At 37.1% G+C, this 22333-nt stretch overlaps 1 protein-coding gene across 1 annotated transcript; it reads left to right on the forward strand.

Moving 5' to 3' along the window:
* Positions 1-1620: 1620 nt before the first annotated feature.
* FAM3C (family with sequence similarity 3, member C) lies at positions 1621-16515 on the forward strand. The gene is made up of 9 exons (XM_010289813.1): positions 1621-1682; positions 4490-4594; positions 5700-5729; positions 6143-6266; positions 10167-10225; positions 11602-11652; positions 12136-12220; positions 14715-14841; positions 15910-16515. Exons 1-9 carry the CDS (start codon positions 1670-1672, stop codon positions 15997-15999), a joined length of 684 nt encoding a protein of 227 aa, XP_010288115.1. The 5' UTR covers positions 1621-1669; the 3' UTR covers positions 16000-16515.
* Positions 16516-22333: the final 5818 nt, after the last annotated feature.

Raw genomic sequence — 22333 nt, forward strand, 5'->3', positions numbered from 1 at the left:
CCAAGGCTGTCTGGGGATGGTGAGTTACTCCCATCTATACAAGAGTGCTTGGTACAGTCAAGGGGCCCTTAACCACCAAACTCTCTGCTCCAAGGCTTATCAAGCAAGGAGGAGGTGGGGGGGAATGCAACACCACAGATGGCTACTTGGATTAGAGTGATAGTTTATTAGATGTTTTCAAATTTGACCTTCGGGTAGATGATCCACAAAGATCCCTGAATGCCAATAATTTTTCTTTTGCCATATTAAATGTAAGGAGTTGTGTAGCAAAATGCAGTTCAGAAATAGTTTTGGATTTTTTTCCAAGTAAAAAAATTTTACGTTCCCTTCTTTTTTTCCAAGAAGGGAAGTACTGATTACAGACTGTTATTTGTCTGAATGCCTCATGTATTTGTGAAAGTAACTGGAGGCTCTTTCTTACTTACGATGATAAGAATAGAAGAAATGAGATAGAACGGTTCAGGTAGTGCACTGTTTTAAAGCAAATTCTAATTCAAGTTAATTACAGATTTTTTTTTTTACATGCTTAATCTACTTAGATGTTGTAAAACAAATTACTGTGTTTCTAATAGATACCTAGTATTTCATTCCTAAAGATCACAATGTTTGCTAAACCTGATTCGCATAGATACCATGTCAGTGCTGGGAGTGGTAAGTGGCTGTATACATGGTCATCTTTGTTCTGCAAAGATGGACTGGGAGAATCTGGACTAGGGAGAAACTCGAGACAGAAGTGGGCCCACCGTGGCTGAGCATGACCATGGTACAGAGCCAGCAGCAGCTGTGGCTCTGCAGGCAGAGGGCAAGAGATTGGTACAGCCCAAGGTCAAGGGTTTGCTTGAGGAGGAGGTGGTAGCCTTTCAGTGGAGTCTGTGTAGGCTGTGGCCCATTTTGACTTTATGTGGTGGCAGGCTCTTCTCAAGAAGAAACTTTTGGGTGCTGATGCGGTGTTTGCTCATAGGCAATGGTTTTCAGTTTATTCTGAAATAGTCTCAGTTCTAGGGTTGGTGCTTCTGTCACCATTGACCACCACATGAATCTCCTGAATGCGGTTATGAGTGACAAATATGTTATTACATTTCTGCAATGCATAAATTCAAGTTTTAGAATAACCTTCTTTCAGTTCCATTGAATTTAGTTTATGCAGTATCCTAAAGGCCAAAATGCTTAAATCTTTTCTCTCCAAAGCATAGTTTGCTATGTTATGTTGCCAAATAACAACTTGCATCTGAAAACTGCTAGGACTTTGAAGCAGTGCAGATGGAGTTGTTGACCTTTCACCACATAGCTGTAGGAAATCAAAGTCTGCTTAGATACAGCACTGATAAATACTTATGTCACAGATTGAAGGCTTGCAAGTTGAGTGGAATTTGTAGTGGATTTGATGAAATTAAATTAATGTTTTTTCAGAAGACTTGTTTCATGGAGTAACAAATGGAAGCAATACAACAGAAATCCATCTTAAATCTTCCCTTTACTGTGAGTAGTAAGAATTAGGTATTCAGGACAGTCGTTACTAATGTTATTAGCTAGAAAACCTACGGGGTTTTGTTACTGTTAACTCATCACAAAAGTGCTTATTTGGCTGTAATTACAATGATGTGCTTTTCTTTTTCCCTAGGTGGCTATTTTTAATGCCGTGGTGTCATTAGCTGGCTGAAGACTAAACATGAGAATAGCAGGTAAGTACATCCAGTAAAATCAGACTTCGGTCACTTGTGAAACAAGTGCTATAGACAGCATTAACAAGTTATGACAATAAAGTTTTAAAATAAGCTGAAGGCATAACAGGCATTGCTGTTCTATTTAATTGATGTTTAATGAAACTAATTTGGGAATTTGGTGTGGTCTAAGAGCAAGCAGCTGGTTAAAACGCTTCAGTTGATCTGCTGAATCTGGTGACTGGTTAAGGTGCTTGACTTGACATACTGGCTGCTAATTCTGTGAGATGAGGAAGAAATAAGGAGATGGCCATTTGAGGTCTTCAGTGATTCCTTCCCTGCCTCACATCCCAACCAAAAATGCTCTGCACTATTATAATATAGTGTCTGAAGCTTCTTGAATGGTTACTGGGAGCATGACAGCTATAAAAGCTTTTTTGTAGAGGTAAGTTACAGTAGTACCAGGTTTTAAAAACTGATTTTACATGACAGAAGGTGTATTGTTTGTAAAAATAAGGTCTTTGCTAATATAACGCTACAAGAAAATAGTATTTTAGACATTTCTGTGCAGTAGAATAGCTTGTGTGGCAATTGAACAGTTTTGAGTTTGTGATGCATTCCACTTTTATCAGTAGTTGTAGTGTTATGTTGCAGAAGGAGCTAGGAGAGAATGACACCATCTTTTCCAAGAGAGTTGCATGTTAACCTTCTTAATGCATGAAGTTAGTCCTGATTTTTGTCACTACTTCTAAAGTTGTTTTATTAACTTCAACATACATAACTGGGAGCAACCTGCTAAAGCAAATCTGGTAAAGAACTGGAAAATGCTGCAATTTTTAGAAGGTGACTAAATCACCTGGAAAATGAATTCTCCAAACCTCTTTTTTTCTTCCATCTAACTACTTTTGTTGCTAAAACTCACAGACAAAGAAGATACAGCAGTTCCTATAGAGTCTGTAATGTGTAGCAAACGGGCTGGTTTTGGTTCAAGTGCTAAAAGAATTTTCTAGGAGATTTTTTACCTCTCCCTTAGAGTGAGTGCTCGCAGTCCAGTTGAAAGGCTGAGGATGCATAGTGGAGGGGTTGGTTAGTGCTCAGACTGAGTTCTCATTCATCTCGCCTACTATCTACTGAAACAACGTGCTCTCCAAGTGCCACTTGCTAGATGACACATAACAAAAGCTGGTACCATCTTGTCTTTTTAAGCAGTGTTGCTTTGAAAACCTTTTCTCCACTTCTTAATGTATGTCCAGATCATATGTTTTCTCTAGTGCTTACACACAGTTCAATTCCCTTCAAGTGCAATAATCTTCGGAGTTCCAGCATAATATTTTTCAAGGTAAGGTTGGACGGGGCTCTAAGCAACCTGATCTAGTTGAAGATGTCCCTGCTCACTGCAGGGGGTTGGACTAGATGACCTTTAAAGGTCTCTTCCAACCCAAAGTTTCTATGATTTTTAAATTAACTTTGCATCTGCGTTTTCTTACATGTTATGTATGTGCTCATACACAGGAAAAAGGAAAGTGGGAGAGGAAGGGTGAACTACAAGCAGACAAAAAAGTTGTATCTCTTTTTACATCTTTCTTCTCTTTTTCTATCCCCTTACCTTTTTTTACCTTTTGGAAGGATTGATTAATGTCTCTTATCCTTCTGAAGGCTGAGTAATCTGTCTATTTTAAGGTTTTCTGAACAGCCCATCACAGCAGCAGTCTGAGATCTGCAGGAGTACCCAAGTTTGGGTTTTTTCCTAAAGGATTTATTTGTCTGGCAATCTGAGAAACAGAAGCATGCTGTAAGGTTTCTTCGTACAAACAGTTTGAGATACTGGGGTGAGACAGGAAGGCAGGATGTTGATGAGATGCCTCCTCATGTAACTTATACTCTCAGTCAACATTTTACAATAAGCTAAGAGTGGAGTATTCTGTAAAAATCTATTGAAAATTATGCTAAAAATGGTGGAGTTCATGGCAGTACCACATACACCTGAGTTTCCATTCCAGATGTAAATTGCTGTGGTTGTATGCTTCCAGCTCTTCTCCCAGGAGGTAGTTTGACCACTTGGCACTGGAGAAAGTTAGGCTTGTAAAACTTCAAGCTACCTGAGGCTTCAACATAGGAAAATGGGAAGGGAGAGGTACAGCTGTTTATTGCTTTATAAATTGGCTCTTTTGAGTCTTCACACATGCTTTTTTTAGGTCAGTAATTTAAATTTGTTGAAAAGGAGGTGAGGAGGCTTTTTTTTTTCTTTTGCCGTGGTGATTTTTTGGGGTTTTTTAATGTAATGCTCAGACCTGACTGGCAAAAGTGGCCAAGCTACAGTATGTGAGCAGATCCCTAATCACTCAGGTAGCTCAATTTGAAGGGGCAGGGAGAGGGGAGAGGCGCATTTATGAACAATGAGGAAACAGGTACACATGGCTAAGAATGGGGAAGTGGAATGGGGGGAGGTGGAAATTTCCCGTTTGGACAGCAGCCAGTTAGATCAGCTTAGTTAATTTTAAGCGGATTTCTATGGAAGAGTCTGTGCTTTCTCCTGGCTGCTGGGCTGAGTTGGTGTACTGTGGTGTCAGACAAGCATGAAGCTGGAGAAAGCTGAGAGCAGGGTATGTATTTGGTATAGTAACATGAGGGACTGGCTCAGCTGCATTGTAGATTATAATGTCCATTTCTTGAAGATGACTTCTGTTTAGTGAGTCCACAAATGATCATCCTATTTCTGAGTTCTCCTTAATGTAATCTGATACACATTTCTCATGTAGTTAATGTTGGTAAACTTCATGTTATCATTTTCAGATAATTTTTTGAAACTTTTCTCTGCTTCTGCATAGGTGCTGCAAAATTGGTAATAGTCATAGCAATATTTTTATTGACATTTTATGTCATATCTCAAGTGTTTGAAATAAAAATGGATGCGAACTTAGGACATATATTTGGTAAGTGATGACTTTTTCTGAGCCATAATGCAGAATATCATACTCATTTTGCTTTAAGCTTGATTTAGGCTCTTATGCTTAAGATTTCTGTCCTTATTTTTAAAGTGTGTACTTGTTGCTATTTTTAAATATATATTATACATATATATATAATGTGTGTATGAAGTTATTTTCTGTCCGAAATATTTATCCTACTCTCTTAATCAGTTTGATTATTTTGCCTGTCAAGTATTCATAATTTTACCAGCTTTTTCTGTTTATGGGTACTTAGCCTGGAATTGTAAACTAGGTGACTTGAATGTTTCTGGAAGTCTGCACTCTGCCTTTCTGCTGCTTAATTCAAATTTAAGTTTTGGGTGGGATTTTTTGCTTGCACGGGTACACTACCATGTACAATTGAATGTGCAGTAATCAAAACATTTCAGATGTGCCCAGGTTTACACAGAAAAGGATTAGCAGCTGAGGTCTTAAAATTCAGAGTCTATGTTTTGAACCAACTTTATCTTTAAAGGTGCTTTTCATTACAAAAACCCAATTTTAGCTACATGGGTAGGGTTCTTGTTACTTGACTCCACATTGCTACAGTGTGAGCCAACATCTGAATCAGTCACCAGAGGCTTCTTTAATAATCATTGAAGAGACACAGGTGTCATTAAGTATTACAGATGTATTGTAGATATGTGCACGATGAGGTCACTTGTGTCTTTTCCTATCCCAAGAAAGAGAGTCATGAATACACATGAGTTGCACACTTCCAGTGTTAGGTGAAAGGAACCCCATCCTGGTGAAGCTGTAAGAAGGGAATTCATTTCACCTTAGTGCCCACACCTCCACAAATCTCTGGTGGTTTTGTATCTCCATGGATCTTTGTGTTAATTGGAAAGTCATAAATTAAGGCAGTGCTTCTAAATGTGGTTCCTGATCACTTTCTTTACTGTGTAAAGGTTAATGCTCTGTATTGGAACATAATGTTCAGATGTATTTGATACTTCATTTCAACCAAACTTTTTATACGGGTACAGAAAGGTTTTTAATTTATAGTATATTTTATAGCAGATGACACTTGAATAGTAACATCTTATAAAACTTTCTTTTTGCATTTTAGCTAGATCATCACTGGATGCAGCTGCACGCTGTGAGTGTTCATATGCATGTGTTACTGTTGTGACTTGCTTTCGCTAATAACAGAAAGACTTGAATTTTCATAGTGAAGAAAGTCTTAATTACACTTCAAGTGCAATCAGAAACTAATTTTCTTTTTTTCCTGATTTTCCTGAATTTCTGATAAAGTCTAGGTTTTGCTAGCATTTCCCGTATAGTTTTGTCTTGGGGCTTTTGATAACAGTGCCAGAGCAAGCAACAGGATCAGATAAAAGTACAATAATGAGGTGCTGCAGGAGTCCAGATTATTTAAAGCCGTTGTGAAACTGCAGATGAGATACTGTTTGTCTTTGCTCTTTTCCTTTAATTCCTTCAGAAAACTGATATTTCTCTGTTAGCCTAGCTGTGGTGGTATCTCTAAAATGCTGTTTTATTTCCTTTTGAAAGCTACAAAACCTCCAAGATATAAATGTGGAATCTCTAAAGCTTGTCCTGAAAAGCATTTTGCATTCAAAATGGCAAGTGGAGCAGCGAATGTAGTTGGACCTAAAATTTGTGTAGAAGATAATGTGTAAGTGTTTTTACCTGTTGTCTCCAAGTATCTCTTTCAAATGCTGTCTTGAGTCACACTGCACACAAAATCAGTAGTTTAAATGGTTCTTTGTAGGTTTTGTTTTGCCAAGGGTTTGACTACATGAAAAAATTATATTGCATTATAACTTAATCTCCCATGAAGCACACTTAGTATGCTGCAGTAAATGCAGAAATATATGCTATTTTAATACATGCAAGATAGCTTACACTTTGTTTCGGTTTTACAGATTTAAGGATTAGTGAGACTTTGTCAAGTCAGATGCAAACTTGCCTCCAAGTAACTTGTTCTTGTGCTTCTAATAGTAATTCAGTGAACGATTGTATTTTTAATTACTCTCTTAATTGCTTCTAACTGAATGTTATCAGCTAAAACTGTGCCATGGAATTGCCTTTTGCAAGTTGTCTTTTAAACTGTATTTCCATAGCACCAATGTCAGAACATATTTTCCACTTTTCTTTGAAGGATGATGTCAAAAGAGAAGAACAGTATTTTCATGATCAGTAGTTACTTAGTTGTGGTGATGGTAACTAAAGTTAATAAAGTAATTGTGAAATGAGGAAAGGAGCTGCTTGAAACACAGTTTGGTTTTGAGTTGCAAGTTCTGTATTTCTAATGACAGTATTTTTAATACAGTATTAATGATAATACTGTGCCTAGAGTATTTGACTGAGAAGTATTGGCTTAGATATTCCATCACTTTACTCTCATCTTATAGTATCTATAAAACAGCCCTATATGATCTTAGAGAAGACTATTTTTAGCACTAACTCTAGCAATCAAGATGTAGCAGAGTTGAATGTTTGTTTTGTTTTAAATGTCTCACTGGTTAACTAAGAAGAGATTGTTCCTGTCAAAAAAATCCTTTACTGGATGTTTCACTGAAGAAAGTGATGAAAAGATAGTAGTTGCTGGCAAGAAATCCTCTATTCTTTTAAGACTAGTGCGCACTGTAGTGCACAGCTATTGGAGTCTGAAGTCCAGTTTGCCTTGGAAAAATCTTTCTGAATTCCTTCTAAGGAGGACTTGTAATGTTTAAATGTCCACCAGAACATTTGATTAATTTTATATTATCTCCTGCTTTGCTCCTAAGACCTTTGATTTCTTTTTCAAAAGCTTCCATAACTTGATTGTAAATTATTGGAAGAATTCTAAAACTGATGAACGGCTGCCCTCCTGTGAGAAAACTGTCACATTACAGCCTGTAGTGTTTGTGAGTTGGTGCACAAGCTGTCTCGGGAGTATAAAGCAATATCTCAGACTCTGAAAGAACTTATTTCCTCTTCAGTAGCTCTTTTTAGTGATGTTTTGTGAACTCACTCCTTGAAAAATGCTTTTTTTCTGATTACTTTGTATTTTCTTCATACTTCCAAGACAAGGGAGCAGGGACAAGTTTTCATGATTTGTTAATGATATTTACAATGTAGGGTTTTTTGTTGTGCATGAAACGTAAGGATGCTACCTGGTTTATGAGAGTACTGAAGGTGCTGATATAATTCAGAATGCATTTAATTTTGCAGTTTTTTCTTTTTGTTTTTAATTTTATAGATACTTTGGTGTGGATTAGGAGTTCTGCTGTATAGAATTTCAGCTGCAGCCTTATTCCCCTATATTGGAAGGACATAATCCAAATTAGAAAAAAACATACTGTAGTAATCATCAAAATATTAAATATTTTAGTTGCTTCTTCATGGGCTTTTTAGAAGAAGGGGCAATATTGCTATACTTCTTTACCAGCAACTTCTTCATGCAGTTTTACTACTTCTATTAAGAAGCCAGTTGCATGACTGTGCTGCAGTAACCTTATAGCAGGTTGTCACACAACATTCCATTAATAACTAGTAATTCTTGTATTCATATTTGCAAGATTTTTTTGTTGTTGTTGTTGTCTGAAATCCATTACAACTTTTGTTATGCATGTGTAGGTTTTTAGCATCTAGTCACCCTAGTATTGGATATTTTTTGACTGGTATTTATTTACAGAGAATTCTGTAGTTAAAAGGAAGTTCTTACACTTTTTGGTAAATTAAATGTCCACTAAATTTTATATGAGGAAACGAATGTGTTCAGAACTTCACTGCCTCTTCTTCATTTATGTTTTCAGTCTTTATTTGCCATATGTTTTTATTGTTCAGAACGGATGCTCGGACATGACATGAAAATAATGTGATTAGAGAAGAAATGATCCTTCAGTGGCTAAAATACTTCTAGGATTTCCTACTAACCAGAACTGAATCTGCATTTCAGCAGAAGATTTCAGAAGTTTATTGAATTAGAGTTTTAATTTTAATCTGAATTTTTGGCAGATGGTATAACTTAGAGGACTAACAGAAAAATATGGACTCTTTCATGTCTGATTACCAGTTCTTTAAAATGAAGTCACTGTGCCGAGTTACCATTAACCAGTATTCTTTCACATCCTCTCTGAACTAGCTAATACTGAGTCTGTTCCTGATAGTTGTCTATTAAATTTGACATTACTCTAAATTTTGGCTTTTGTCTTCATCCTGGGTGCAAAAGGTAGCATCAATGAGGAAGATTTTTGTTGTAGTTCTGTGATAGACCATTTCTTGTTTCTAGCCTATCCCTAATAAGTTAGCATGAGGAAGCTGATGTTGCAATTGTGTGTGTAAGGATGTGGTCCTTCCAAAATGTTACTTAGAATGGATGTTCAGACATGACCTGAAAATCATATGATTGCAGAAGAATTGTGGGGGAAAAAAAAAGTTGAACACAACAGGATAGTACACATCTGCAGCCCCTTCCCAGAGCAAGCTAGGGAGGTTAAAGAAGTCCTGATGAGAATGGAATTAAAGCATTTGTTAGAGTGTGTTTGTAATTAATGAGATACGTGCACCTATATGCTTATGCTGAGGTGCTTTCTTGAATTTCAGCGGAAGACTTCTTGATTATCTTAATTTATGTAATTATTTCAACCCTTACTCCTTTTTCTCCTTCTGTATGTTAACTCTCTTACTTCTACCTTCAAAATGTTAATGCTGGGATATTTGGGGCCTGGAGGCAGAACAGAGATCTTTATACAGAGCCAGTGAAAAGGGATGAGGAGGTCTGGAAGCTTCCTCTCACTGGGGTGGTACACGCACCATGGTCCAGGGCAGCACAGCATCCTAGCTGACAGTCTGGATATTCCCATTAACACTTTTTTTACAGCTCTGAAGGGTTTCCATGTCACAACACATCTCTTCTTTCCAGATCCTTTGCCACTCTTGAGTTTGGCCAAGTAGTTGCTGTAAGAGTTGTGATGGTTTTGTTGGGGTAACTGTACTCCAAGATTATATTCAACTTTTGTTTAAAGTACCATCAGTGTATTAACTATTATTCTTGGATTTAGGTTTCCTATTATAGGTACAAGTAGCTTACTGCTTTGGCTTTCTTGTTCTTCCTTAGTATGATGCTGCAATATTTTAAATGCATCTCTTCAGTTAGCTTTTAAACTCATTAACACATTTTTGTTCATCATGTGCTTCCAAAAAAGCTTAAAATGTTGGTTATGAGGCTCCTCAAATTATTACTTGTTTCAGGCTCTTTAACCACAAGGGATTTTATTAAATACGTTAATAACACTTTGTTTTTTGTGACACTGTTAATATACACACATACTTTGAAACCAAGATGATTAAGTGATCAAATGATCAAATGAAATGGATACAGCTGGGGATATTTGATCTATTGTTCTCAATTCAGTGGTGCCATAAGAGCACACAGATTAGTTCAAGGAGATTTTGCTTCATTTAAGTACTCATGAACATGTGGCCTTTCAACTATGTATCTCTTAGAATTTGATCGATCCTATATAAAAAAAATATTCCACATCAGAAAATTGTCCTATTAAAAATAAAATTGTTTATTTTGTTTCAGTTTAATGAGTGGAGTTAAAAATAATGTTGGCAGAGGAATAAATGTGGCTTTGGTCAATGGTAAGTGACATTTTAAGTGAGCAGATTGTCTTCATTTTCAAATTGTTGAAACCAGGACAAAGGCAAACAGCAGGACAAAAGGAAATATTCAGCATATTTATACTGAGATAATGTCAGATGTTGGCACTCTACACCTTTTTGTTAGAATGTAGAAAAACTCAATGCATTTTTCTTTCTAAAAATGTGTAGTGAAAATAGTCACCACAGCACTCCACATTACTATCTCAGTGATACATCAGGTAAATTCCTAATGCACATATAAAATGGAAAAAGATATTAGATGCACGCTACTTCTTTTGACTTTTTGTGTTGGCACTACTAATGAAAAACTGTAGACTAAATTCTTCTGTTGCTCTCTTTTTCAATGAAACTTATTTAACAGTTCTGTTACTTAATGGAAAGACCAGCTCATTATTTCCTAGCTTGAAATAAGTATATTTGATTAGTTCATATCTATAGATCTTGTCCCTAAATACATCATGTTATATAATTGTGTTCAGGATTGTTAACTTTTGTTAAATGCAAACAAATTTACCTGTGAGTCACCTTGAAAGCTGAATTGAATGTCAGTACTGGCAGATTTGTCCTTAATGTGTAGGAAGCAATTCCTTGTAGCACTGAGATAGCACTTTGTCATTTCACTGCAATATAAATTCATGTTATTTTTGGATTGTACTCAGGTTTACATCATCTAAAGCATGACTTGAGCAATACTTGCCTAATCCTGCTTTGCCCTCCTAAATTGTCTCAATCTGTTCAAAACAAAAATATCTACCTTTATATTATACAGCTGCCAGTCTTTCTCCCTGTCTTTCAAACTTTAAATAATGTATGTATTAAAAATAAAACTCTACCTTTCATCAAATACTGCCTTAGTAGACAGCATAGTAAAAAAAAAAGCTAATGAGATTATTATATTACTCACTTTCTTCTATTTGTTCTGCATGTTTAAATCAACGAAGAATTTCGAGTCTATAGCAGAATGTGCAATGTAGTCTTAATCTTTCTTGCTTTCCATGTGACACTGAAGGCAACCTATAGCTGTACCATCTACTTTTGCAAAAACAATTTAAAAAAAAAAAAAGGGCAAATATGTGAAGTAAATTCTCTTTATTGGTTTTAGAGGCTGTGGGCGTTTTATGTTCCATTTGAAGTAAAATCAGAAGTTTGCATCTTCTCTCTTTTTTTCCCTCTTACCTTTTCCCCTACCTTTTCACAACCTACTGTGCTGTTTAAGGAGCAATCTTCATAAAAGATAAGAGTTACCGTAGTGATAGATTTATATGGTGACTCCTGCAGCACTTTCTCTGAGTCATTAAGAGAAGTTGGGCATGTTGTCTGTAAAATAATTTTGGCAAATATTTCTTTTTCTCCAGGTAAAACAGGAGAACCATTAGACACTAAATTCTTTGACATGTGGGGAGGAGGTAGGTGCAGTTGCCTTAGCTGGTTAGAGAGAAACAACTTAAAGCCTCCCTTTTTTTTCGCACCCCTCACCCCTCTTCTCCAGGCTCCTTTGCTGTGGTGGTTTAAGGTGATAGCTAAGGGAGTGCTTCACCTCAACCTTTGTAATTGTGAGGAGAGTGCAACTTCAAATCTGAAAACTTAAAAAGTTAAACTTTAAATAAGTGAGGTGGGAGGGAAAAGTAGTATTAATCAAACACACTTGTTCTCATGAGTAGTTCCCACTAGTGGTTGTGTCTTTACACAATATGGAGGAAACTCTTTCCATAAAATGAGAGTTCTCTCTGATGCATTTTATCTTTCTCCCACTTAGCATCGTTTGATAAATTTATAAGTACATTTACAAATGTTCTTAAAAGGAATGCTTTTGCAGGAAGGCATTGCAGGTGTTTAAATATGGAATGGTTGCTTGTTATTGAACAGTCTTGTGTTCTCTCTCTTTTCAGATGTGGCACCATTTATTGAATTTCTGAAGTCCATCCAGGATGGAACGATAGTGTTAATGGGAACATATGATGATGGTGCAACCAAGTATGTAATTGATTTATATAGGAAACATTGCTTAAACTTCTAATGCTGTTTTATACTGGGGAAAAAAGTGTTCTTTATCACACAGTCAAGTTTTGTTCTTCCAAAATGACAGATTTGAAACTATGCTTTCAGTTTATTAGTTTTATAATGCTGATGTGATTTGGGGACAACAAGGATCAAATTAAAACTAACCAGGTGTAGTGAGATACGTATGTATTTACGTAGAGGATTGTTCAGCTGTATACTTGCGTGATCCCAACAACAAAGAAACAATAAACTGGATATTAAATTAGGCCCTTTAGCAGAAATACCACAAGTGTTTGAAAATCTGAAAAGGCTAGAGATTAATAGTTGACTAATTAGCAATTGCTATATCAGTACACATAGTTTGGTTTTTTGCTCCTCTGACAAAAGATGTCGATGCAACTAGAAGACAATGTAACAGGGCATATGGTCAGTCCAACAGACTGCTCACTCATAGCTATGAAGAATAGATTTGCATGTCACCTTTTTCTTAACCATACCATTATCCTCCCTGGTTCCTGAAGACCCTGTAGGTTTCTAGCTGCTCTCCTAGAATTTGTCCCTCTTTTTTTTTTTTTTTTTTTTTTTTAAATGTATGCTGCCAAGGATATCTGTCTTTTTGGAGATATGTTGGTTTTCATATTGCTGATAGCTCATTCTGTCTTATGCTAGTCAAGTCAGATATGTCCAGACATAGGAACATGACTGTGAAAACTTACTCTGGTGGAAATGGGACTCTGTTTCATCCAGCACTTTTCTCATATCAATTCCAAGACAGTGTTTGGTGGTTACAGGGGTGAAGAGACCATTCATAATAGGCCTTGCCTGTACCATTCTTTTTAAAGTCTGAGAGGTTACTAGTGTGTGCCTCATACTTGTTGGCCTCAGTGTTTGGACTGTTCCCCCCTAAAGCTGTTCAATTTATTAATGTAGAGATAGCCTAAGAATTTTTAGTTCTCTTTAAGCATTGTCTTCCAACATTCCGAACTTTGGTCAGCTTTAATAGATGCTAAAAATTACTGTAGAATTTGTATTGTAATGTACTCCTCACTTAAGTCATCCTGCCCAAAGGACTGCTTTTCATAGTGAAAATTAAGAGGATTTTTTTTCCTTTTCCTCTGTTATTTTAATAATGTTTAATTTTTTGCTAATGTGTTCTGTACACTTTTTTTTCTCCTTTGGTTCAATTTGCTATCCACAACTTGTCTGTATTTTTGATATGGGAGCAGCTTTCCTATGACAACATCCTGATTTTGCAGTGTGCAGTATTTGCAGTAAGTAGTTGAGTGTCTGTAGGTTCACTGCTTCTAGGAGAAGAGAGCAATTTAATGTCTCTATGCCAAGGCTGGATCTTCTGTCTGTTCTAGTCACTTGTTTTGTTACTTTTCTTTTTGCTCTTTTTCCTTTCTTCTTTAATGTTTCAGATAATAAGTACAGTTAGTTTGTTTCAATAACCATGTCACAGCTGATGTGTTTGAAAGCTTTTATGTAGAATGCAATATCAGCTAAACAATAAGGTGAATTTGTCATATTCATGCTGACAGCCAGGAACTGCTGCTTCTTACTGTTCTTACATAATTAGCCAAAACCTTACCAGTATTGGTTGATGGTAATCATAAATGCCAGTTCTTGAAAACAATTAACACTGTGAAGAACCAACATGTTTAAGAGATAAAATTTTTTTGATTCATTTTTTTTTTTTAATATAAGCTGCCCTAAAGCTCTAGAAACTCGGAGTGTAGATTGTGCAAATAACCTCCAAAGTACTTAACCATTTTCATAATTTTTGCTAAAGTGAGTCATAAAACTCTATCTCAGCAAGTAGTAATAATCAGAAGTTGTGTGTGTTGTTTAGTAATCGGGCAAATACAGTAACTGAAAGGAAGAAATAAAGAGCTGTTATTTGGAGGTTTTGGAACGATAACTTATCATCCTACAGAATCGTTTTCCCTTCCACATTAAAATTACCTTACTTGGACCTACAGGCACTGAACTGTGCTGTGGGGGGCAGCATTCTGAACTTGTAGTTAATTGACCCAAGCAGACAAGAACTTCTTTCACATATTTAGGTCATTCTTCTAATCTAAAATAGCTTTTACTTTATCTAGACTTCAGCTTGAGCCTGCAAATGATGTTTGCTTTAAAGGTTGACTTTTTATAGTTGCTCAGAGAATTGCTAACATGACTTGAGATGCATGTATAAATTCTCACAGGAGAGGGTTCTTGGCCTTTGTTGGTGTACTGATAGGTTTGTATGCTGGTTCCTTGAGGTTATAATGTTAAAGAGCAGTGCTGATTACATCAGGGGATTTCAGAATTAGCCTTATCTGATTTTGAAAGATAGATCTTGCACAATGTTGACTGACTTAAACTATATTTAATCAGATTACAGGTGAATGGTCCGTTGAACAATAAAAGCTCTAAGGGCATGTATTTTATTCACACACTGAACTTCTCTGTTCTGTTCAAGGCTTAATGAGGAAGCACGGAAACTGATCACTGAATTAGGAAGCACATCTATTACTAACCTTGGCTTTAGAGACAACTGGGTCTTCTGCGGTGGAAAAGGAATTAAGACTAAAAGTCCATTTGAACAGGTCTGTGATTCTATAACTTACTGGAATTTAACAGCTTACATTAATAAAATTGTAGCATGTTTTATAAATGCCATGCATTTTTCCAAGATGGGTATCTATCTTGCAGGAGTGGCACACAGTCTTACTTTCAAATTTATTCTTTGACTAGCCTCCTCCTTTTAAATATACAAAAAAGATTCTTTGATTCAAAAATAAGAAAAAAATCTTATATGGGGTAGATCTTACTAGCCCAATAACTAGATCATTTATCTTTTTAATGAATCCAATTAAACTGAAGGATTCAAAACTTACTGCCTAAAGCATGTATTTTAGATGCACTAACAATGGTAGACCTCCAACAGATAACGTCATAGTTAAGGTGTTGGTGTTCCCAGCTGTTCAGTTTGCTCTTCTGTCAAAAATTACTGCTGCCATAGCAAAATTTGTGAAATAGAGTATGTTCCCATACTTCAGCTGTGTACAATTCAACATGTGTCACTGTTGCCTTCAATTACTGGTAAAGGTAGCTTTGTACTAGGAGAGTAAGGAAGGCACGTTCTCTTTTGCCAGCTTTGCAAGGGAGTGGGCTCTAGTGGAGGAGCAGTGGCAAACTCTTGGTGGCAGTAATGTCTTACCTGACTGCAGATGGTTGCTTGGTGGAAAAATAAACCTAATTTTCAAAAAAGCAAACATTCAACATTAAATAATGTTTTTAAAATCTAAGTATTTGTTTTCAGTGCCATGTAAATTTAGTGTCCTTACTTATTTTTTCTTAGTGTTTCATGTTTTAATGCAGTTGGTCTTTTCCTTGCTTGTCTCTCTTCCTAAATAAACATCTATAGTACATTTAAAAAATGTTTTCCCAATATGGCTTACCTGTTTTTAGCATACATTTGTCTGAGCAAGTTACATTGTGGTGAATACTGAGAGATTGTTACATTTGATACAAAGCACAAGAGGCTAATAGTGATGTCTTCTCTTTGTCCATGGCCTGAAAATAAGTAAATAAAATCTCTTTTAAAGCTGTGAGTTGAAGTAAAAGGATAAATGACTTCACATTAAAGATAGATTGATATTTTCTATTTATAGCATATAAAGAATAACAAGGACACAAACAAGTACGAAGGCTGGCCAGAAGTTGTTGAGATGGAAGGCTGTATCCCTCAGAAGCAAGACTAAATGAAAACAAAACAAAAGGAAAGGAGAAAGAATATGGAAGAAAATGCACTTTCTGCTATTATTAGGGAGAGGGCTATGAAGGAGACTGTACTGTAAATAATATTTTTAAAGCATGCAACCATCTTGTCGGTGTGTGCATGAGCACTGACATTTTGAATATTGGGATTATTTATTGCTAACACACATAGAAATCCTTTTTGTAAATATGTCCAAAATAAAAGAAACATCAAATCATTTCTATGCAGGTTTCTTGAAAGCACAGTATTTAGTTCCCCTGTGATAAATAATACCTTGTAGATCAACTGGCTAATAAATTGCATATGCGGATGATAAACCAATCCTGAGAAATGTTGTACTGTCCTCCTAACAGCGTAATGTTGCTGTGAGTATGTAACCTCTGTGGAATATTGTAGATTTTAGAGGTAAGTTAATAATAATACAGAGCTTTAATTTTTTTTATCCTCTGCCTTTTTAATGGCAGCATCACTTTTTATTAAAGCTATTTGGTTATTCTAATACCAAGTGCTCCAGAAATCTATTTGTAGTCCTCCATCAAAACGGAATAAACAGCAAACGAAGAATACATGATAGTGTAACACAGATATGCCATGAGAAGCACAATAGAAATCATTTTTATTAGGGGAAGAACAAAAGTAAGTATACAAGGATTGTGCGTTTTATTTAAAAGCAGCTTGGAAGGATTTGTACTTAACTTGAAAATAGTGTTTACTTTGTAGAAGAGACTTGGCATGTTAAGCAGCAGTACTGTGGCTAACTTGTTCAGTTTTTATTGCAATTCTTCAACTGCTGCTTAACCATCGATTCTACCTATGGCTATTCAGCTATAGTGGCTAGTCACATAGCAAGTGTGCATAATGGAATAGCTTCCTCTTTTAGTTCTAACATGAGGAATAAATTTCCCATCACAAAGAGCCTGTTAGAAAGCAGTCTGCCTTCTAGTGAGAGTTGTTTCAGAGTACACAATTGTGTACCTTTACCACCGATGTTACATCTAATGTGAGCCGAGGCAGTTTGTTCTTACAGTGAGATGTTGGAGAAAGCATTGCGTCTTGGGTTATGCAATGTGTGATATTTAAACTTAACTGACAATGTTTCCTTCATCCTGTTTTTTTTAATGGAAAAAAAAAAAGGACCAAGTTGAAGTGGCCTTATTCTTTAGCTTGTATCAGAGCTGTGAGAAAACGTTGCTTTCTTTGGAAACTTCTGTTTCTTTTAAGTAGGGCCAGCTTGAACTTTTGCTGAAACTATGTTAGTATGGCATAACTGACAGTGTCGATATTCACAGAACTGAGTGTAATCTCTTGGAGTTTTATGTCATGAGTTCTGGTGTGATCTTCAAAAACTTCTAGTTAGTACCATGGGGCAAAAGCCACAAAGGATTTTTCAGGAACCCACAGTGTGAGTTGAACACAGTAGCACTCAAAATACTCAAAAATTTCAAGCAATATTGGGAATTACCTTGTAAATAACCTGTGCTACCAGAGTATGACTGGATTCTGAGTTGTTCTGTGTAACTGGCTTGTTAAATAATGTGGTTTTCCGTTGAGTTTAATGTAGAACAGCAATAAATGCACCTTACACAGTGAAACTGCTTTTGTTAAATCTTTCAGATTTTCTTGTGTAGGAGGTCATGTCAAATGTATATTTTTTTCATGAAAATAAACCCCCCTGTTTCTATCAATTGGAAAATAACTTTTATTTCATAACGTTAGGCTATTGTGGAAAACTAATTGTGTAAGTCCTGGAATGTTCACAGAAATAGTTTTGTTGGTACATATTCCAGTATCGGTTATGCTGCTATCCAGAATATCAAAATAATGTTGAAGATACTTGGCAGAGACTTAAGAGAAAAAAATATCTGTCTGCATTAGTAGCTCCCCTGGACTACTCTTCTCTTTGTTCTTTTGGTTTTGAATGCAAATAAATATTTCATCTTTCATCAACTTAAAAAGTTCAAATTTCCTTTATAAAATTAAAAATGAGAGGAAATAAGACTAAAGGCAGGCCTTTTTTAGACCTTGTATCTTTTAAATTTGTGCCTGTTTTTTTTAGCAATCTAAATTAAGTAAATAGATTATGTTTCTTAACTCCTTAAAGTTGCATCTGCTACAAACCTTTTAAACAATGGTTTTTAAAGGAGTTGATAGGATTATTTTTGCAAATAATTATTTGATTCCTGTGATTTTGATGGAAATCTTCCTCTACATTCTCTAACCCATGTCCTCACAGCTGTGTTCTATCACACTTAATAAGATTCTCTTCAAGTATATAAAACTCATACTGGAGTGGCCATGCAAATGGGGTCTCCTTGCTTGTGTCCATCGTCGTGGTCCATTGACTTGCCACAAGATCTAATCATGCTATCTCTTCTGCCTTAAGTGGTCTGGTTACGGTATCCTTCTGTTGAGGTGAACTTTCCGATGCTTACTCTTAAGAAGCAAGACTCGAATAATCTGTCTGCATTTCATTTGAGTTACCAAGCACAAAGATTACTTTTCTGGCCTCCCTGGTCTCCCGCAGCTGGTGGTAGGAAGTAGTCAGGTGCAAAGATGAAGGCATTTTGTACCGATAGCTTCATGTGAAAATGCCTGTGTGGGACAAATCTCCAGGATGCGTATTTTCCTACAGAAGATGATGGGAACATTTGCAACATCTTGCAGACTTGCTGAGAACAGAGCTGTGAGGGAGAGTGGAAGATGGGGGGGGGTGTCTGCCCCTAGAAAGGGCAGCTGTGAGAAGAGGAGGGGGGAGGAGATAAGGAGGTTGTAACTTCATTTTCACCAAGGAGCACCCAGCTGGGATTCAAGCCACCTGAAGACAACTTCCTTGTAAACTATGGCTCTCAGCTGCTGTACTAGTGTTGCTTTATATGGATAATGGGAGTCCTAAGAAAGAAGCTGAAGGGGGTCTCTGCATCTTTCCTAGTGTCTTCCCTGATCAGACTTTTTTTTCCTTCTTTTCCCCTGGAAACAGCAGAGCCTTTTACAGCTTTAAGTTTCCCGAGTGCTAGTTTGGAAAAAGCTTCCTTTTGCTTGGCATGTTTTGCTTTCCAGGTGTCTTACGGTGGCACTTGGCTCCCTCAAACACTGATGTGACTACTAAATGCTTGATGCATATGTAATATCTCCTAAAATGTTTGGATCTTCTGCAGTCTGAGTATTTTTCAAGAATGAATGTATTAATAAAATAAAGGCCAGATGGATAACTTCAGTAGGGGAAAGAAGGTAATAAAACTGCTACCATAAGTGTTCAGGGACTTGCCTGTGTAAGGGTGGGAATGGCTGTAATCCTTCCCTAAACTGATTTGGGTCATGGCTAAGGTGGATACCAACTAAGGGACTTTCTATTGATGAAATCCTGTTCAGTTTTACATCTGTAAGGCCAGTCTAAGACCATGCCCTAGCCTTAATCCAAGGTGCCTGGCTAAGAAAATTGAAAAAGAAACCTGGAAGGCTGGATGGGAACTTTGAGGCCAAAGCAGCAAGGTGCAAGGACAGCTTTTGGCCTTTCTGGTGGTACCATGAGCTGTCAGTGGCCCCTGACGCCCCACTAGGGATACAAGGGACCCTGCTTCTCACCCTCTGAGCAACGGGCCGAAAGGGCACAAACATGTGGGCTCAGCCACCTCTTGCTGCCTCCCTGGAGGCGAAAAAACGAAGAATGGCAACGAGGGAATGTGCCCTACTTGAGATGTTTCATTATGTTTCTGATTATCTTAATATTAGCTTAAACCCACTTTTAGTTCCTCCTTGCTGCTCCTATAGTCAGCCCTTTCAGCCTTACAAACAAGGTCTAGTGCATCCTTCGTAGACTCAGATTAAAACAGGTTCCTCAGATGTCCCTTCCTATGCTTAACTGTCCACCTAGATAGGTTGCCTCATGTACCATCCAAACCTTCTCTACAGAAAATTAATGATCACTGCTTTGCAAGTTAAAAATTAATTACTCTCTTAGATGTTTTTTACATTCTTCCTGGCCCTATCTTTTCCTTTCTAGAACATACAACCCAGTTCCTTTATTGTTGCATTTATACTTTTTAAATGGCTATAATCTGTAAATCTGTAATCACCTGTTCCCTGAAAAAGGTCTGTTCCTTTTTCAGGGTGTTGTCCATAGCAGGATATAGCTTACAACCTCATTGACATGAAAAAAAGGCACTCCCAGCTGAGGAAGAATCATGTCTCCTCTGTGAGCTTGATGGATGCTGGTGGAAGGGAGTGCTGCCTTCTGTGGAACATAGTTTGCAAATTTTTTTCCTACCAAATGCTGCAGCAATCCTCTCTGACTAATTATCTTCCTCAGCCTTGAATATTTCAGCATTGTCTTTATCAGTACAGCCTCATGTTCCCAGATCTTGGCAGCTGAATCATCCCTCCCACTGGAAAACTTGGTGGATAAAGTCTTGATTTATGGCTTTTATATCTTAGCCTTCATAGATGCCTCAAAAGCACCTAACACACAATGTAGATAGCTGTACCTTGTGTTTGGTAGTGTATTAGTAAATAAAATGAACATAATCTGTTTATTGTCCTTTGAGGTATGTAGAAATGAAAACTAACTTTCAGGGCTTTAGAATATATATGGAGAGTGGTAGGGATCAGTATAGAGCATTGGAATAATCCAGCCACATTGTCTGCACAGAAATCACTCCATCCTCTATGGGGGATTACTGATCCCTGGAGGCAGCCCAAAGCAGCTGGTTAATTCTGTTCCTCGTACTGATCTTGCAGTACAATGCAAGAGGTTTAGAGTGGTTTCTTAGCATTGCAATTATGGGGCAATCAGCAAATGGAAAAAAAAAAAAAAGAAATCAGAGCCCAAATAATATTTCAAGGTTATTTAAGTGGTCAAAATTGTATTATCCCAAATACGGTCTCAGCAGAGAGTACAACACTTAGTGCTGTTTGGTCCTGAGTGACCAAAAGCAAGGAGGGCTTTTTGAAGAGGTTACCTGCAGTTGTACTGCCATAAAATCACTGATCAATGGAAAATGTGCCTGCCCTGAACCATCACCCCTTCTTCCTGTACGTGGCTTGCTTGTTTTCCTGAGAGGTCTCCTATGTTAGCACAGTGTGAGGGATCACAAAACTTCTACAGGAGGTAGCTGTAGCATTGGATAATCCCAAAAGTTTGGTTCTACCTACATTTCTTGCACAGAAATCCGTCAAATGGGTTTATTTCACTATCATCTGCTTTGTTTGCAGAATTTCTGTCAAATGCTTTCCATTTGTGCTGTGTGCGTTTTGGTTTTGTTGGTTTATTTTATGTTAAAAACCTGGAGTTTTCAATGCACGCGACGTGTGAAACCATAGTTGGACAATATTCTGATGTTGGCAGCACAGTCAGCTCAAGGAGTTACTACTCCTGGTCTCCCCGACTTCTTACTGTCATGTCCTTGCTGCAGTTTGCTGCTCCAAACTAAGCCAAACCTATTGTTTGTAGCGTGTTTCTGTGAACCATAGCGTTAAACTGAGGGGCTGGGCTCAGGGCAGGGAGTAGGGAGCCTGAGCCAGCCTGGCGGGCAAACCCAGCCTGCCGTGGAACTGCAGCCGAAGGCTCCAAAATTGGCGTGTATAAAACCTAACAACTTAGTTGTCTAAGTTTCAGGTAACTTCTGGGTTTGCTCCCATTGGCATTATGAGCAACGACTAGCCAGAATTGTTTTTTTTAAAAACCCAAATAGCAAATCTTAAACTGGAATTGAATACTATCTTGCTGTTGTGTTCCTCTGCATGTTGATTGTCGTAATGATACATAGAGCCTCTAAAAATTCAGTGTTTTTAACATCAAAATATTATTTAGCACATACTGAGACACAATAGAGTGTCAAATTAATTTCTTAGATTATGGGGCACATTGGTCCATGGAAAAGAATGGGACATTGTTTCAGTTGTCAGCTGGTTTTGTGCTACTGACACGAGGCACAATGTACCTTTCAGCACAGAGCGTAAATTATGATCCCCATAAATAGTACTGCAGTCTGTTTTTAACCCCTACTATAGTGTCAGGCTTTTTCTCTAGGAAACAGAAATGCTCATGAAATGTGTTTCACTCTGCTCCACAATGAAATAAAAATTGTCAGGGCTTTGGAGAAAATCATAATAGAAGTCTTACCCAATCAGGCGTTTCAGGCATCCCGATACACACATCACTTGATATTATAAAATATATATATAAAAAATGGATGGTAAACTGATGATTCTTGAAGCATTAACAAGGAAAATGTGCAGCTCACTTAAAATTACACTGTATAGTCATAAACGTAGCAAGGCTGAGAGGAAAATGAGATGGCCAAACCCCGAGATAGGCTCCG

This window comes from Phaethon lepturus, unplaced genomic scaffold (genome assembly GCF_000687285.1).
Source record: "Phaethon lepturus isolate BGI_N335 unplaced genomic scaffold, ASM68728v1 scaffold1206, whole genome shotgun sequence".
NCBI classification, from domain to species: Eukaryota; Metazoa; Chordata; class Aves; order Phaethontiformes; family Phaethontidae; genus Phaethon; species Phaethon lepturus.